Below are 20,084 nucleotides of genomic sequence, written 5' to 3'. Positions count from 1 at the left end.
ACGTATACTTCTCAAAAGATTTATGTAATAACTAACCAACTGGATGTAGATCATGTAGAACTGTGCTGTTTTTCCATGGGTACCTTGCCTGGTCTTTGCTACGTATTTCTTGTATGAATTGAGCAGTTGCGATAACATTTTATTAGGTAATAAATCAGTGTCCGTTGATGATGAGAAGGAAAATTTTTTCTCCTGATATTCTAAAAGATCTTCATAAATTTGTCCTTTTACAAAATCATATTCAGCATTCTTACTTTTCAAAAATTGATCAAAATGTAACATCTGTAAGCTTAATGCCATCAATGGATGTAGACGTTTGCAACGATTAAAGTGTTTACCCTCAATTATTCCATTTACAGACCCTGAAGCAATGATTTTACTCTCAATCATAATGTGGGATAATCCACACTCATCGATGAAAGTATCGACAGCTTTAAAAAAAGCCATCATTAAATGAAACGATCCAAGATGTATAAAAAGATTACTAAACTTGAGACCTTCTGTTGCTTGAAGTTTATAAGCTATTTTAGCAATTGCTAAATCGTATGTGACCTGTACATAAGTTTGACCACATTCTTTACCAACTGTTTGTGCTTGTTCCATTGTAAACGCGACCACTGATACATTTGCTGGTGATAAATTAATAGGAGTAAGATATGATACTTTCTGTTTTGGAGTATTGTCTTCTATCATTCTGCCATTAAATCCTGTCCAAGATGGTGTATTTGGCACACAAAAAACATATGACAGCAAATGTAACAGATCAATGGTTTGTAAAGATGAAACATTTTCAGGTGATGGTGATGATCGATCAATTTCGACCGGTGTTAAGCGACCTGCCATCTTTAATTGCTTACCATAGGGAATTATGTCGGGAGTGAAGTCTGTCAACGATCGTTTTCTTTTTTGTGATGGTTCTGTTGGTAATAAATCTTCTGAATTATCATTAGCTTGATTTAGTTGAGCATGTGAATTATTATCAATGTTTTGGTATATGATTCCCACAGTATCATGCAAAGTTTCTTTTCCATTCAAGGTATCAACGTATCTATCAAAATTATCAAAAGCTACACCAGTACATAGTGAGGGATTTAAAATGATGTCTGGAGGACAAACTTGTGTTCGATGTACTGATGAGATAGTTGCTTCTGTTTCCAATTCTTCTAGAGTAGTATAGTTACAGCAATGTCCAAATCTATTTAAAATATTTATTATTTTCTTACTACTTGTGAGACTTTTTATAGTCATGCCAAGAGTAATGTGTTTGGATGGTTTAACGGTACCAATTCAATACAAAAAATTGCATCAGCAGCCATTGAAGAACTCAATCTACTACAATTTAAACCATTTCTGCGTCTAATATCTTTACCTCCAATAAATGCTTTGAAGAATCGATGTAATTTATCAGGAATCACGCATTCACCAGTAATCAAGTCATTTGTTTTAATTTTTGATGGTAATTTTGATTTTTCAATTTTCAAAATTGTATTTCGTAATACTAACGCGACTTTATCAATAAGGTTGTTTTCTTCAAGTTTTGTTAGATCATCTTCTAATAAACTACAATCCTTATGAATAATAATTTTTTTCTTTTGCTTCGATATAATTTTGATATTTTTCTTGAAATATTTTTGTATTTTTTCTTCCAGATAATGATTAGTTATTAAACTTATATCTGTCTGAGGCTGAAATTTCTGCTCATACTTCAACTCATTATTGTACATATCACAAAGAGATGATAGCGATACACAATTTTTTTTCATTAAAACCTCTTCGTTTATTGCTGATACAATATGATTGAAAATTTCTTTATGGATATTACGATTTTTATGCCAAGAAGTACATGGAATGTCTGAAACTACTTTATTATACTCATTTAAATAATTTAGTTCACACAAATGATGATAAAAAATTGGTCTATTTGTAGATTTTAAATCATTAATTTTTTGTAACAACACATCATTATTAAGTTTCTCCATCCACTCAGTAATTTTTTTGATAAAGTTTTGCATCTTTTGATGAATGAAGATTTTGTTGTTTTTCTTTATTTTGTTTACGATCTTTGTCACAATAAAAACAAACATTTTTGAATTGTCGACCTGCTTCAAAACATTCAATATTTGTGTCAAGATAATCATCACAAACGTTATTTTCGTTGATACTCAAATTGCTAACAGAGCTGGAAGCAATATCTCCAAGCATTCTCTGACTATCTAAACTTACAGCTGCATCCTCTGAAAGTACCTCATCGTTAAAACTTGGGTTAGGATGTCCTGACATACACTGATTATTTACATTTTCACCAGCATCTTCCGGTATTATTTTTTTATTTAAACTCAAGTCAAAATCATGGGATGTTGTCTGATGAATTAAACTTGAAGCAGCAATCTCACTTACGATTTCACTGTTTGTGTTACTCGTAATAGTATCACTGATATTTGCTGGAGTGTTTGATGACAAATTATGTGGAATAGATTTACTGGTACTATCTATTTCAGTCGATGGATCACGGTATTTTGCCATTAAAGCTGTAAAACTGCTATAACATTGTCTGTGGTATCCATCTGTCTCATTTATTTCAGTAGGCAGTTCAATGTCACTGTACCTTAATTTATATTTTAAACGTATATTCAAAACTTCCTGGCACTTCTTCAGTTTATCAATCACGAAAAGAATTATTTTACCTTTATGTCCTTTACAGAAAACACATTTCGTTTTACCACTGGCCCTTGTAGCGAAGTTAATAAATAAATATCACAAATAACACAAACACAACACAAACATGTGATTTTAGACTGACGCCATGTATTGTTGTCCATATGCCGAAGCGCTGCCGTCGCTTTCTGTCTCTCTTGCACTTCAAACTGTCTCTCTCCAACCACAAGCATCATATCGCAATACTTTTTATTACATTTTTATATATATATTTAATATTTAACAATCAAATTAACGTCTGGCAAATTAATTTTAGATTATTTTAGGTTTTAAATAACATAATATAAAAATTACAGACATTCTAAAATACTTTGAATTTTTTATTAAAAAAAAAAAAATAAAATTTCGCGTATGGCACATAATTAACAACAGTAAAAATGTCTGGCAATAAAAAATGAATGTCTAGTAGATCTATCTAAAGGGAAAAATTTAAAATTACGCATAATAAAATTCTTTTAAACTCCAGGATTTTTACCTGTGCAGGTAAGATGCGCATTAATAAACGCAACCACTACCGCCAGCCAGATAGCCCGGACTCTAATCGAAAGAGCAAGAAAGACAGTATATCAAAAAATCAGCTGACCTGAAATTCTCTCTAGAAAATATTGCTAGCTCCTATACTAGTATGTGATCTAAATTTTTCAGGTTAAAATCATGCCTTCTTCAGTTTAGAAATTTACTTTAATTTTCTTCAGTATAGCATTGTTGTTTTGGAGTGAAGTAATCATGATTACAATTACAAAATGTACCAGTGCATTAATCCCAGATGTCTTTTCAAGGTAATAAAATTTCCAATTGAATGATTTCCAATTTTTAAAGGACCTTTTAAGTGTTCATGTTTTATAACATACACTGAAATCTTTAAAATGACACATGATTTTTGGATGATCAGGATATTTCTTTCACTTAAGTGATGTAATAATGTTTGGATTCATCTTTTTAAATTATATTTTGCATCAAGCAGCTTCTATCTGCTCTCAAATGATACATGCATTACTGTGAATCAACAATCAAAATTGGCGTTTCACTATAAGCCAACAATAGTTGTGATTTCACATACGCAAAAGACCGAACCTACAAACTGTTTTTTAGTGATTGATGGTTGCTCCAAACACAAATCTTTAAGTTCCACACACTCATAATCGTACATTCAAGTCACACCCTGATTGATTGATTGTATCACAGAGTCAGCTGCCATACTAATTGAATTGGATATAAATAGAAAAAAATAATATGTCTGATCATAATATCAAACCTGGGCAGAGAAAGACAGGATTGCTTTGACACCAGGATGCTGTTTTAAGACTCGTATGAAAGCCTCCGCCTCCTTGAGGGCAGGAATGGTGCCGAAGATCAAGCAGTCAGAGCCTGCCTCTATCAGAGCCTCGACTCTTGGACGATGCCACTCCTCCAACTCTTCGGTGGTCATGTGATCGACATAACTTGCTGTCTGATACTCAGAACCGTCGTGCAGATACGCTCCATACGGCCCAATCACTCCTACAACTGCCACAGGTTTGGTGTTTCCTATAATAAAATTACAAATTTACAGAATATTATCAGTTTAAATAAACTTTATGATAATTTAAAACTTAAATTGTTATATATCAATCAATCAATCAATCAATCAATCAATTCAATTTATTCACGAAAAAACATCAAGTTACATGCATTGCTTACACAAAACTACAAAAACCTAAAAAGGTTTGCCTGTAGTCAATACAAACTAATACAGGGTGAAAAAAAGTACGGACACACAATATCAACTTTTTAACAACCGCACTTACAAAAACCAAACTCAATATTCATCTAAGGTACAAAACTACAATTTTCTGTTAGTGTCACAAGATTGCCCCTGCCCACAAATTATAAAATTTTGGACCCAACTTAAAAATTATAAATGTAATGTCCTATTAAGTTACACATTGTTTGTGTTGGTCTTTATGAAGGAAAATGAACAGTGAAACTTAGAGGTTGCTACCTCGTCATTACAAATCAACGGCTAATTCAAATTTTAAATGTTTTTATTCGGGGAAGTATTTAATATTTATTGTTTAACACTGATCAAAACCCACAATAACACTCCTAGCAAGCATTGACCTCCCCGATAAACAAGGATCTCTGGTCTTAGCTGTTTGACTCAAGGGAGGTGATTTAGTTTGTTGATGTTTACAAAATTAAGAAGTAGTTATTTATTGAGTTATCAACTAATTGTATAGTATGGAACTCAGTGAACATGAACTTACAATGATTTTAATGATGCGTGATTATGAAAATTGAATTAGATCTTATGGTGAGGTGAGAAATGTATTAGAAAAACTTATGCTATTCAAATCAGAAACAGAATAATTTTTTACTGTAATTTTCTTTACCAAATCGATAAAATCAGTTGAAAAACATATGTAATATTACAATAATGTATAAAACATAGTATAATAAGATATAAAAAACATTGTACATGTGGATAAACTAAAAATTTAAATCCACCTCTGAGTTCAGAAGTTCATTTACAGAGTAAAAGATTTAAGTGGTGAGCCATTTGGAAAGTTTTTGTTTAACTATAATACTGTCCATTCTTCAGGTATTTTCTTTAAGAGCTTGATTTGCACTTATTTTTTAACTCTTACTGTATTTAGTTAATGTATTTGTATGCAGAAATAAGTCATTGGCATGTATTTTATGACGGTGTATCTCATTAAAGTTTGTAAAATATTTTAAATTCTCTTGTACATAAACTAAATTATGGAAAATGAAAATGCACAGAAGATTCAGTATATTAATATTAATAAAATATAACTTACAAAATTCTTACAACCCTCTTCTGCCATAGGAAAACCATCTCTGCACATATACTATTACCTCACAATATGTTTGCATACAACATATGAGAATGGAAAAACTGCAGTAAGCGATTTTAAATCATTACTAACACTGCCTTTTAGTTTTCGTAGTAAAAAATACACTCTCGACAGCTTCGAAATTAAATTAATTGTGTGTTTATCCCATATAAACCTGTGCTCCAAAGTAACTCCTAAGAGATTTACCGGATTCAAAATAGTCTTGCATTTCAATATTTCTTAGAGGGAAAAGTATGGTTTCAGTTTTATTTCCATTAATTTTTGATATATTAGGCTCAAACCACAAAGCGGCTGTACTGATTGTGTTACTATCCTATTAGTGTTACTAAATACATTATCTATACGGTTGCCTTTTACTATTGTAGAGGTATCGTTCGCATACAATACAGTATTACAGTAAAAATTGATTGGTGAATTATTGACATTCAGAATAAATAAGAGGGGCCAAGACAGAGCCCTGTGAGACCCCAGTAAGAATTTATTTTAAAGACAAATAATGATCACCAACACTGACCATATAATAGTATATCACGTAAGTAAGTTCTGAAGAATTGTAAGTTATCATTACATAATCACTAATATTGTAATTTATTCAATAAAATGTCAAAAGAGATACTGTTATTGTAGAAATGTTGAGTAGCCCATCCTAAACTCAAACTGGCTATCTGAAAAACAATTTGATTTTCATCTAGAAACTCCATGAGCTGATTCTTAACACAAGACTTAATATTTTAGAAATTAAAAGTACTCGTAACAATGTTAAATTATTCTATATTTATCTATACAGGATCTATCACCCTTTTTAAACAAGGGGATACTTTTTGAAGAGTCTGACAATGAGTTTCACGAACTGAGATTACTAGTTATAGGAGCAATGAATTTCAGTATTTTATTGGATAAGCCAAATATATCCTCACACTTGGATGGTTTTAACTATGGCACATATTATTTGTTTTTCATCTACTTGTTTAAGAACAAAACTAACCTGTGGGCTTTGAGCATTAATGGAATACAGTGTGACTTATTCTATAATAATATTGTATGTAAATCATTGCAATTCATCCTTAATATTTCCAAATTTAATTCAATATGCAATTAATAACTTTGTTTTAGTGAAACATCATTGAAAGATTTAGAATTGAAAACTTTTATGGACTTAAACTAATTTGCACAATTAATTAAACAAATATATAAAAACTAATATAGCAAAATCTAATTTCAAGACGTTTTCTCGTTCTCTTGTTCCTATTGAAGACACTAACATTTGAATGTTATGATTAATTCAACCATAATTAAGGAGGTAAAATTATCTAACTCTGCTTTAATGAAAAGTTGAATGATAATGAATTGAAATCATTGACTTTTAGAACTTCTGACCTTGCCTTGTCTATAAAAATACATTTTACAACATTTTTTTCTTTTATAGCTCCGAGGCCATATAATTTATTGCCAGAATTAGTCAAAAATAGTAGGAACATAAATATATTTTCTAAAAAAATTAGAGTATGGTTGATCGGTCAAAATGATATTGAGTATATGTTTAAGATAATAAATTAGTGTATGGTTAGTCTTGTCTGCTAAGTTATAATAATATTTAAATAGACACGGTAGAGCATTATAAAATTATTATTACTCATTAACTGTTGTGTTTTTTTCATTTTAACTGCAAATCATGCATAAATCCTTTTTATTTCATACAGCACAATATTTATACTAAATTTAAACTTTGAAACATAATAGTACATTATTTACTACATAAGCTGCAATAACTCATTTTTATTATTTCATTTTTGCTCGTTTCCGCTATTTTTATTTTTTACCCTTTTTGTATATAGTATCCCCAACAAAGGCACAGCCTTATGGGGTACCTAAATTTCCCTTATTGTGTAAATTTATTGGCCTAATTATTAGTTTAAAAAAAGAAAGAAAACCCTAAAAGGATGTAACCTACTTTTTATATTTTATTACTCTAAGTACATAAATTAGAAATAAAATAAGTAGAAAATATATTTTTTTATGTTATTTACTGATATTGTAAATATGTTATGTCATAGTATTATTTATTATTAAGCACTGGCAATAATCTTTGTTTGTAATGTCCAGTTTGTTATTTTGGGGAAATATATGATTTATTATTATATATTTTAGAAGCAATATTGTATTCAAAATTTAAATATAAAACATTTGAGGAAAGGGATTACCACAATCACAGTACACAATATATATATATATATATATATATATATATATATATATATATATATATATAAAACCCTTCATCTTATCAACACAGACTAAATTTATTTGGACATTTTCTGTCACAAGTAGGAGTCAAATTTTACAACAAACTCCCACGATTTACTAAATAAGAAACGAATAACAAATCATTCAACATAACCAAAAACATTTTTGTTATCCAGGGCATCCTACACAATGGATGAATTCATGGAGCACTATATATAAATAACTAAATTCAAAGCTTAAAATTAACATTCTATACATTTTTTAACATTTTTGATCTAAAATTGTTTGGAAATCTCCAAGGTTATATTTTATTTCTTTATTAATGATGTAATAATGCAGAAAACACATCCAATGAATAAACATAACCTATATTCAATATTGACATTGATAACACAACTTAATGTTGTTATATATAAAAAATATTTGTTTTTTAATGAGATGCAGCACATTCACCCGCCTATCTCTGCCAGACTTCTGATAACTAAGGTCTAGGTCATTTATACCAAAATTAGCAAAATGTGCATAAAGGCGTATCTCTACTAAGATGGTGCAATCTGATCTGATGGTTGCAGTTTTTCATAGAGGAGGAAAGATTTTCTTTTTCCCATCTGTGAGTGGCTCAGAATTAGAAGCAAAGGTCATTGTACAAGCACTGTCAACAGCATCTCCTCATAAGTGTTGGCAGCAGTGTTTCCTCATAAGTGTTGTCAGCATGTGCTTAATACGATGAATGCAACTGTGAGCAGTACTCTTGACAGTGAGTGTGGCATGGGTTGTAGACACGTCTACTTCCTGGGTCTCATCCAGAACCTCACAAATTTGTCTTGCAATCTAGTGCTTGCCTCTTATATTTAAATGGATTCCATGGCGAGTTTATAAATGTCTATCTGCTCTACTTGCCTTAACCCGAGAAAGATTGGGGAACTCTTGACTGATATTTTCAAACAGATTTTCCAATCTCTTTATTAACACACAACCAAATTTTTAAGTCATGCTCAGTGGATAAGGCTAGTAAGGCTATTTTAGAACCGCTGTATTCACCCATTTCTCTGATTGTGATTGAACTTTGTGCTTCATTAAACCCACATGCAGTTGCAACTAGGGTACATCATCAGAACCAGTTTTCCATCATCAATGTTGTCAAAGTTCAAAATCTGCTCAGAAAACCTCCAGGCCTAACAAAACCAACAGCATCCAATGACTTAGAAAGTTTATTTAAGTCAAACGAAAAATAATAGTCATGGCTGTCCTTACATTAAGCAGTTTTTGTTTAGTTCTGTAACTTTCTCTTACATAAAAGTGACTTCTTTCTTGTTGTTGAGCATACGTGACTTTTCCATAGGTTTTTTTCTCAGGTATGAGACTGTGGATGTATAATTGAGGTACAATCAGAGTTAAGAATGAACACTCACACACCATCAGACTTGTCAGATTTAGTCATTCTGAAGCACTTCAAAAAGGGTTTTTGAAGTTAAATTTGGTCCCAATAATGCCTTAATTACAGTGAAAAATAAAATTATTGTTATCCTAATGCTGCAGATTGATATATAATGTAATATAATCTAGTATCTGACTAAGTCAAATTTTGCAAGTTAATGATGATGAGGAGTATTAATGATAATACTGTAGCAATGTAAACCAGAACAACTGCCAGTATTGATCTGACGTTAATGATAACTGGTTGGGAGAGCAACATACTCACTATCCAGAAAAATAAAATTTTAGTGTTGGACCCTTTTTATTGATGAAAACCTTATTTCCGAAATATTTCTGGAAATGTTTGTAACAGCAAATTATTCTAGCTGTTTGATTAGCAACTTTAATTAAGTCTGCTTCCAATAATATCTCCACCTCTCTCTCGTGTCTGCTTCACCTCTGCACTACTGTCCGAGATGTCCAGACATCCGTACTTATTTAGATAACACCTATCCTAATCGCTGGACAGGTAGAAGAGGAGCTTTTGAGTGGCCTGCAAGGTCACCTGATCTATCATCATTAAACCACTTTTTGTGGGGCCACATTAAAGACAATGCAGTGCATAAATGAGTTGATAAATTGAATTGTACAAGAAACTCAGAGTTCCCAACTTGGTTCTTCAGGATTTTACAACAGTAGCACATTGACAGACTGTCAACAGCGATCAGTTTGAGCGTCTGTTATGAAATACTAAGGTTAGATGTCGAAAGAACTTCGATTTTACAAACATTCCTATCTGTAAAACCTATTTGTTCAACTTTCATAATGAGCAAAAATTCATTCAAATGAGTTTAAATGTCTTACCTTTTTTTTTTACAAACAATACACTTATAGCTAACATGGATTGCAATCATCCAACTTGTTAGTCAACCTCGACTCTAAACTACGCCTTTGTTTTAGGAAAATGCAACACAATTTTTATCCTAGTCATGTCTTGTTGCCATATCAGTAGTTTGTTTACATTCTTGTTGGAAATAAATTATATTATCTGTGGAATTTAATAAAATTGTGTAAACAAGTGTTGGGAAATACAGATATGATAGCTTTAACATATTTGGTATTAATGAAGCAAATAAGTATTGCTTTTATTTCCATTTGATTTCTACTCTATACTTTGGACATGATATAGCTTATTTATTATATACTCTTGTAAAATTCACTGTTTTAGATATAAAAATATATAATTATTATATTATTATCTGCTACAAGGACCATGAACATTTTCAGAATAATCCTTCATTAAAATATTTATTAATATAAGCAAGTTAGTAAAATATATCCAAACTGCCATGGTCTTTGTGGTGCACTTGAGTATCTATTTAATTTGATGAGATATAAATAAAAGTTCATTTTATAGCTACATAACTTTTAGTTACATAACTGATTTATTTAACATTATTAGGAAAACAATACATGACTTGGAATAATCATGGAAGAAGTAATAATAATTGTTTTTGATATTTTTAGAAAGTAACATGTGTTTGTTTGTATTGAGCCAACATAAATTAATAATAGTACAATAGTTTAAACATCTGATTGATACACTACACAAACTATACATTTTCAAAGACTGGATAACATTTTGGACAATTTTTATATTTTAGAATTTTTAAATTAACTACTGTATATGATCTCTCCCTACAACAGAGAAAAGTAGCGTTTAATCTTAGTTTTTCAAAAAGTAAAATTTTTGTAAAAATCAATATGATTTTAAAATATATTTTACAACAAAAATACCTTTATGAAAAAATTATATATTACAATGTATAATTTAATATAGTTAAGTATGGTTAACACATTCGCTACCGAAATGTAAAAACTTTTTCGTTAATATGGACCGGCTGGCACACATATGTGCCGGCTAGTTGATTCTTATAGACCGATGGCACATATTTGTGCCGCTCGGTACAGTTTCCAGTGGACCGACGGCACATATTTGTGCCAGTGTAGTATTATTAAATAAAAGGCTGTGGTAACGATCGGTCCTATTCTTTCGACTTCATTCTTTCATATCGGTCTACAGGGATGTCTGGCACATATTTGTGCCGCTTGGTCTCTCGGTATGTTCACTTTTTCTTCCTTGGTGCAGTTCAAGGTCTCAGGTCAAAAAAGCCATGACCCAGTCAAATTGAACAAGAGGCTACGGTGTCATGTTTGTAGAATAAGACAGAAAAAGCGGAAAACAACTTTCTTCACATGTTCCAGCTGCACAGATGAAAAGGACAATAAATTCGGACTCTGCATGCCAGAGTGTTTCAATGAATTTCACAAGTGAAAAAACTAAAACAAAATGTGTGTTACCTAAGACATTTTTATTTCCTAACTGTTTTATGTCAAAGATAAAATGTAGCTCATTACATAAATGGAGTCATAAATAAGAGACATTTGTGTGAGTTTATTTTAATAACATATTCTGCTATTTCCAAAGTGTTTATCCAAAGATCTTGTTTTAGTTTGTACAATAACACATAACTACCATGTCAACACTAGTTTTTATTATTTTCCCAATGTGTCCTAACACAGTTATGGCAATTTTTACGTGACTTTCAACTAGAAAAAGTTTATATTTGAGGTTTAGCCTAAGCCTAATTTTTTACTACAGACCGACCGGCACATATATGTGCCACTAGCCAAAATGTATACAACGTAAAAAAGGGATGTGGAATCAAGTTATACGTTTGCCTAAGGCTATAAAATGATATATAAATTGATTTGAAACAAAGTTGTACTCTTGGGCCACGGTAATGACCACACTACTTTGAGCTGGTCTGTGAGAAGTGCCCAACTCACACAATGGTGGTCTATCTTGATGGACCTACCGGCACATATATGTGCCGGTTGGTAGCGAACGTGTTAATAATTTCTATAAAATATACTTAGAAACCAAGAAAAATATCCAACCAAAATAATTTACTCAATTGATGAGTTAAAAGAAGTCTAAAATATTATTAACACAGCAATCTAAATACTCAAATTTATATTTTTCTTTGTTTCAAATCATAAATATTTACAAAAGTTGAATAAATACTCCATTTAATACAATTTAAGTGGATAATTTGTATTTTGGAATATCCAGAGAAAAAAATTTTTCAGAAATTATTACAGTAACATACTGTGTAAGGTATTCATTCCCTTAACCCTCCAACAGCCCTTAGTATTTTACTTAAACGCCAAGCCATTTTTTCCCAGTTTTGCAAGCTTTCTTTCTAAATATAGTTAAGGATAATATACTTAAATTTATATTATAAATTTCAAATTATAAGGTATTCTAAGGTAAAAACATTTAGTCTAGTTTCAGAAAATGTACAGTTTTATATGAGTCTTTGGGGTAAATAAATTAGTTTTAGCACAAAAACTGGAAGTTTTACAAGAAACATGGATTTCGTAATCAAAAACACATACATTTGTAAAAATGTTTATAAATTGTTATTAACTGTGAATCTAACTATATTTGGTATCATTTTATTTACAAAAAACTAGAGAACACTATAATAATAAATACTGTAGTGAGAAAAAAATTGTGTTTGTTATTTTATATAGCTATTAGAAACCAAATATGATATAATACATTTCTGAAAAAATTTATAATTATTTGATGAAAACAGTAATTATAATAATGTTTTGGGGTTTAATAAAAATTTTGAATAACCTAAAGGTCATAAATTAAGTATAGTTATATATATAAAACTATATATATATATATATATAAATATATATATATATATATATATATATAGTAATATTTTGTTTTTGTTTTGGAGCGTGATGCAACACAACGTGGTCTGTGTATTTAATTACATGTGTTAATTAATTGTATTTGATAAATTCACATCGCTATCTTTGTATTCATACCCTTCCATGGAAAGGTACAGTGAAAACTCCTCTAAAGGAGGAGTGAATAGTGGTATAATTTATAATATTTATAAATTATAAATATTATAAATACTGTAAAATGTACCATATAGTTTTTATTAAATATAGAATTACTTTTTAGCAGTAAAAGCTCAGACATTTTCAGTGCGATCTAATGTTAAAACTACTTTTCTAAATAAATTAACTACTGTTTAGTAAATTGATAATGATTTACTTGGAAACAGCACCAGGATTTGCAAAATTAGATATTAGAGCACTGGGTGATATCACTGTTATCCCTAAATATTAATGTCTACCTATATACTTATCCTGCTACTAATATCCTGACATCATTTACAGTGAGTAAAGAAATTAACATTTAAGAGTTGCAAGACTAAGATTTACATCATTGGTAGGAAAATTAGCAAGCACACTGATGAAAACTTTCTTTTGGGGTTCACTATTTAAAAGAAACACATAAAAGAAACATAATTAATTATATTCAGTAGAATGTTTATTGCACTGAAAATCTTTCTCCACCAGCAGAGATCATACCAGTTGTATGATCATGTGTTTTTCGAATATGTGTTCTTTCATGTTACTTATTAGTGGACCCTAAAAGGAATTATTCCAGATAAGCCTGCTGATTTTTCTATCCATTAAAATAATCCTGGGTTTTAGCTCTATAAACTCCAACCTCTTTCATTGTTGGTCCACTAAAAATAGATGATTCAGTAAAACTACTTTTACCCTTAGCCTTCTCCAACTCTACAGCATCTCTGGCAATCTTCACTCCTATTTTGATGAGTTCCAAAGCTTTTTCTCTGCCCAACCCCATGTGTTCCTGGAAGCCATCAATAGTTGCCTGATAAGTGGGAGTTAGCACCATCTCTGCCCCCACTAAAAGCAATAAAATAATAGATAAAATATATACTCAGAGAACAGCAAAAACTGTATATATATATATATATATATATATATATATATATATATCGGGTGTTCAAAATTTCATGCACACTGAAGGGAAATTAATAAACACAGTATTAACTGTCCTTACTGCAATCCAAATTTGTTTAAACAAATATTGTAACCAACATTACAACTCTAAGAAACGTTTACAAAATACAAAAATTAAAGACAATGCATTTAACTGTCTTAATGCTTGGGCAAAGAAACATATATAATTTTATAAATTTGTAATTATGAAAAACTAAATGCAGCAAAACTTAGAGAATTAAAGAAATTTTTTAAAGAAAATAAGAGCAATCTAAGTGTCATAATATGTCAAACTATGACATTCATTTGGATATATAAAAGAATCACCAAAACAATATTGAAACTATTCATCCAATTTATTGCAAACAATGATGAGAAATATATAAGTTACTCTGTAAATTCTGGTAATGGATATGAGATTGTACGTGATAAGACTAGAAAATTTATTAAAGTCTCATTCGTAGTTACATTTAGATTTATAGCTTCATCTATAGAAAAGTTAACAAACAATTTGAAACAAAATGACATGCTAATAATTTTATAAAACATGGTAAAATTTTGAATTAAATATGTCCTTATGAATTTGTCGATAATACATAAATACGATAGTGACCAACTTCACTTTAATAAAAGTGAGGTTGGAGATTGGTCGAAGGGGATTTTCCCCATTTTGGTCCAATGTTGTACAACGGTCTCCCTTGTGACCTTAAATTGCTTAAAGGTCGCCATTTTAAACTTCAGCTAAAGAAGCACCTCTTTTCACTGGAGTGAACGTTTTATACTTTTAACTTTGTACTTTTAACTGTTTTAAATAAGTTTAGTGTCTAAAATATATTTGTATCATGTTGACGTGAGTTATTATGAAAAACAGATGTATCTGATAATCGCTTGAAATAAAAGGCATGTTTATTTATTTATTTACATAAAAACTTGATTGTACTGGATTATTAAAAATTCAAGATTTGTATTCAATTTTAATAGATGAGAACATTTCTGAAACAGATTAACAACATTATTTTAGTGTATGGAACAAATTAAAAGTTAAACATTTAGGAAATTATTAATATTTATACAGTATTCTAAAAGTTTTATTGCTTACATATATATTTTAAAATTGTATATCAATGGGCTTAAGTTGTAATAAATTGGATCCAGTAAATTATTAATCTGCTCCAAATCTATCTTGGGATGCATTGTTAAAATTAACCAAATTTGAATTACAACTGATTCATGATTACATGTATTTAATGATTGTAAGAGGTATTAGAGGTGGATTTGATCAATGTGTTAAAAGCTATGTTAAAGCAAATAATATATATTTAAAAGATTTTTATGAAAATAAACAATACAATCTCTTATTATATGGCATTGCAAATAATCTTTACGCTGGGCACTTTCACAAAATTTACCTTCTGATAATATAAAATGGGTACATCCAGAGACTTATACAGTTGAAGAATGGAAAGAAATAACTTTACAACTTACTGGTAATAAAACTTATAGGTATATACTTGAAGTTGATATAGAATATACAAAAAATTAACATGCATTCCATAAAAATCTACCACTTGCTCAAGAATATTATAAAAAATAAATTATGTACAATTATTCTTAATCAAACTGAATATGCTGTGCATTTATGAAATGAAAAATATTTTCATTTTTGTTATAATCTAAAACAAAGAACGATTTTGAATCATGTTAATAGTTATTAAATTTTATTAGAAACCTTATATGTAAGAATATATAAATAATATATAGAATAATACAAATATGTGAATTCTAGAGTGATTTTGATCGTTAATAAACAATTTACAACTTTTTGGAAATTAATGGAAAATGTTCTAAATAGATGTGATATTACACTAGAAAATGAAGAATTTCAATCTGCCGAACAAAGAAAACCTATTTTAAATGCTTTAAAATATTTGATGAAAACATCACACATGTACAAACAAAAAGTGAAATTTAACAAACTTAATATATATTGGATTTTGAGTTTTTAGACCTTTCAAAAGTGCTTGTGTATGAATTTTATTATGAACTTAAACAATGTGATCCAGATTTGAATCTTTGTTACATGGATACAGACAGTTTATTTTGTTGAAATGAAACAAGATCGTTATAAAATCATACAAGAAAATTTTAATAAATTTAATTCAAGTGACTATCTAAAAAAATCACAACATTTTCAATGGTAAAAACAAGAAAGTTATAGGAAATTAAAAGATGAATTAAATTGTGACATTTTAGAAGAGTTTTTTGGATTGTGGAATGTGGAAAATGTATTCATACAAATATAAAAAATTCAGATCCACTCAGATGTAAAGAAGTTAAGAAAAGAGTTTTAAATAAAAGATAAATATGGATAATTTAAAGATATGTTTATTTGAAGACCAAGATGAAAGCATCTGCATTCATTGCATTAGAAGCTATAATGATCAATTATAAATATTTTTATATAGTCGCTATAAACAGATAATCACTGTGTTCAAAAGATAATAAAAGAATTGTATTGGATAGCAAAGTTAAAACAGCTCCAAGTGGTTATAAATACAAAATAAAATTTAATACTTTAGACGATTTAAAACAAAACTGGTTGCTTGTAAAATTACATATATTAAATGGTTCAAGATGATTTAATACATTGTCACTATGAATATGAATTGAAAAAATGAAAACGAAAAAAGTTCTTCAATGTAGAGATTCAGAAGATATGTTCAAGGAGTAAAGAATTAAAGCATTTAATATAATTTAATAAAGATAGCAATAAAAAAGATGAATTTAAAAACAGACATGAGATTGTGAAAAAATATGTAAAAGAATTATATGATAAAATGGAAAACTAAATGTGTAAATTGATTAAATTATTAAGTTATTTTGTAACACCTAAATGTATGTAGTTAAAATTATCAACCTTATCTATACAACCAGAAATAAAGTTTTATTAATTCATAACAGTTATAACATTTACTGTATTATGGAATGTAGATGTAGATTCATGTTATTAAATAAATCTTGATAACATGAATATGTTATTACAGAAAACTCAAGTTCTGATGAGATACTTTATTGGAGCTTGTATTGGCCTTTGCACAGTTGATTTTCTTTAGATTTCATTAGATGTGTTATTTATTTGAAAAAAAAAAAAAAACAAATGGGTTATGTTGAATGTTCCTAGAGCCAATTTTATTGTCCTGTGGGCTTATTTATGTTGAATATTAGAGTAAATACAAACGACACTTGGGCCTTTTCAGAAATTAGTAACCGATCTAAATGGCTTTTGGGTCCCAAATAGTTAATCATTAATAAAAATACAGTATGTAAGTCTGCAATTTCTAACTACTAACCTTGTATAAAGTCTTGTAGCACCTTTGTATAGGTCTCTGGACTCTCCAGTATGAATTGGGCCATGTGGAGGGGGTGCCCGTCGAACTCATCGGTGTTGTTATACTTCCTGAACTGGGTGTCATGTCCACCGTCTGTCAGTACAAAGTCCTTCATGCTTCTGTATTCTGTAATCATAACCAAATGTTAGAGAAAGAGATTTATCCTGGGCTACAAACTTAACACACTGTTTCTGTTTATAATAGCAAATTTATTACTTCCAGGTGTAAACTTCCAACTTCTGCCAGAAAGACAGTGGTGTTTAAGCCCAGTGCCTTAGTGTCTGGCTCAAAGATTGCCATTATTACAGTAATCTTCATTCTTGAGCCATCCATGTAGAAAATTAGTAGTATTTGACCTTCTTAAACTAATCTGTATTACTTACAATAGACCCTCCTCCCCCCATATTGTTTCTCTTAAGTGTTCTTGTCAAGTCAGATGTTTTTGTCTTTTTCAACTGAGACAAGGTGATTTAGAAGCAGCATGAAAGTAAATTTTAGGACTTGACCCCTCTGGAAAAATATGTAGCTGCGGCTCTGCCTAGTGTTAATCAACGTCAGTTTTAAATGGAATAGGCCAAGTTTGAGGCAGATATCTCAGTGGTAAGTACCAAGACTAAGGCAAATATCTACGAAGGATCCAGGAGATCAAAAGGTTTTGACTAACCTCGCATCGTAATAGTAACAAAGGACATTTTATATTAGAGCTTTAACCGGTTAAAAAAATGAGCTAAAGTACTAACATGATAGCAAAATATAAGTAAGTTAATGTTACTTTTTAGTCTACAATATTAATTAGAATACAGTAAGTAGCATATTTTATCATCTACGTAAACAGAAGATAATACAATACCCACCGACACAAGAAGAATGTCAAAGGAATGATTTGATTTCAGCTCTCTCAATCTCGACGAGCGTCCTCAGGAAGAGGATGCGCCTAACAGGACTGATTTGTGGATTAGCGGGCTTGGGCAAAGAGTGTTTGAGGGGGGAGGGGGATAGAGCATAGCAGTTCCGACTATCACCGATAAACCCCGAGCATCTACGAGCCAGAATCAGAATGGAAATCGGAATGGATCTGACCCATTTAAATGCTTACCAAGAAAGACGTTTCAGTCTATTAATTAGTAATGAATTTGTCAAGTAACATTAATGGTCATGAATAATTATTGAGGTTTAATTATCTATTACGAATAAATGAGAGAAGTAATATGGTTATAATTTAAAAAAGATACAAAAACATTTGGCTTTACAATTAATTTTACTGTAGGCTAATAAAAAATAATTGTTATGTTTAAAAACCAGTATTACAATACAGTAATATGTAACATCTTCAGTGAAGAATAATTTTTTATACAGTATTTACGTTTATTTATAACAATTTATTATTCATACAACTATGTTTTGTGTACCTCCGAACATATCTGAAAAAGTTGAGATTATACAGAACGTATACTGCAGTAAGGTTATCCAATTCATTACATTCAATTAGTTATTTATTGGCAAGAATGTATTTTTAATTACTGGAAATGCCTTATTTGAACAGAATTATTTAAACTTTATTTAGGCTAAACGACTAATTTTAATTATGAAAACTGATTTGCAAAGTAGATAATCATAAAATGCTGTGTATATAAGCAGAACATTATTTTATTTATAATTAACAAACTAACTTCTATTAAAACTTGAAATTGAAAATTTACATGTGGTGGTTTTGTGAGCAATAATTTTTTATGAATTTTGAATATTTTACTAATTGTTTTGAATATACTGATCAGAACTCTTTTTTCGTTATTTACTGTGTTTGTCTAGTATGAGTCATATTCCTTGCATCAGCAGTATTGGACTCCGCCCTTAAACACTGTTCAAATGCAGTCTATAGCTAATAACTTCCATTGCACACCTGTCCCCAAGAACCAGGAAACTATCTCATTATTGAAATTACATTATTATGTCACCATTATTTATTTTTAGCTACGGCGATTGAAACATTGTACGTTAACTTTGAAATTTCGAAATAAAACTATTCAATTTTATTAGCTGAAAAGCGTTTGACAAACTAATATGCCAGAACTACACTAACTTTAGTAGGCTATACACTGTTTAGTATGGCTAGCAGTGTCTGATGTTACAAGTATCTTCAACTTCTGCTACCAGAACCCGCGGTAGCGAATGTATACAGCAAAATATTGCTATTAATAAAAAAACATATATAGCTAAAAGCAGAAAACAAATACAATTTGGTGTTTTTGCTTGTTTTTTGTTCGTAGAAACATTGTAATATATGCTCAAATAACGGGTGGATGGTTTTGTTCAAATAAAACATTTTTATCTCAAATTACTTGTTTGATACCAACAGCTTTGTAAATTCTAATCTGACGCAACATTTAATGAATAGCGTCAAGGTATTTCAATTTCAGTTATACGTAATGCTATCAATTACTCAACAATGTGATAGTGGTTTGCTTTTTTCGGTTTTGTTCAATGGTCTTCACAAATTATTCACGATTAATACTGTGTTAATCTCTGTAAGCTCATTACTCTTAGGAGCCACTAA

At 29.9% G+C, this 20,084-nt stretch overlaps 1 protein-coding gene across 1 annotated transcript in view; it reads right to left on the bottom strand.

Moving 5' to 3' along the window:
- The window catches only part of LOC124372509 (homocysteine S-methyltransferase YbgG-like), a 29,359-nt gene extending 10,902 nt beyond the window's left edge, over positions 1–18,457 (bottom strand). The window contains exons 1-4 of the mRNA XM_046830910.1: positions 18,385–18,457; positions 17,492–17,656; positions 13,896–14,045; positions 3,971–4,242 (exon numbers count right to left, since the gene is read on the bottom strand). Of these exons, the coding sequence (XP_046686866.1) occupies positions 3,971–4,242; positions 13,896–14,045; positions 17,492–17,645 (576 nt within the window). The 5' untranslated portion in view covers positions 17,646–17,656; positions 18,385–18,457. The remainder of the gene's footprint in view (positions 1–3,970; positions 4,243–13,895; positions 14,046–17,491; positions 17,657–18,384) is intronic.
- Between the last annotated feature and the right edge of the window lie 1,627 nt (positions 18,458–20,084).

Source organism: Homalodisca vitripennis, unplaced genomic scaffold, assembly GCF_021130785.1.
Source record: "Homalodisca vitripennis isolate AUS2020 unplaced genomic scaffold, UT_GWSS_2.1 ScUCBcl_3406;HRSCAF=8931, whole genome shotgun sequence".
In the NCBI taxonomy this organism is placed as follows: Eukaryota; Metazoa; Arthropoda; class Insecta; order Hemiptera; family Cicadellidae; genus Homalodisca; species Homalodisca vitripennis.
Note: the sequence above shows the minus strand (reverse complement) of the source record. Positions and strands in the feature narration are given on the sequence as shown.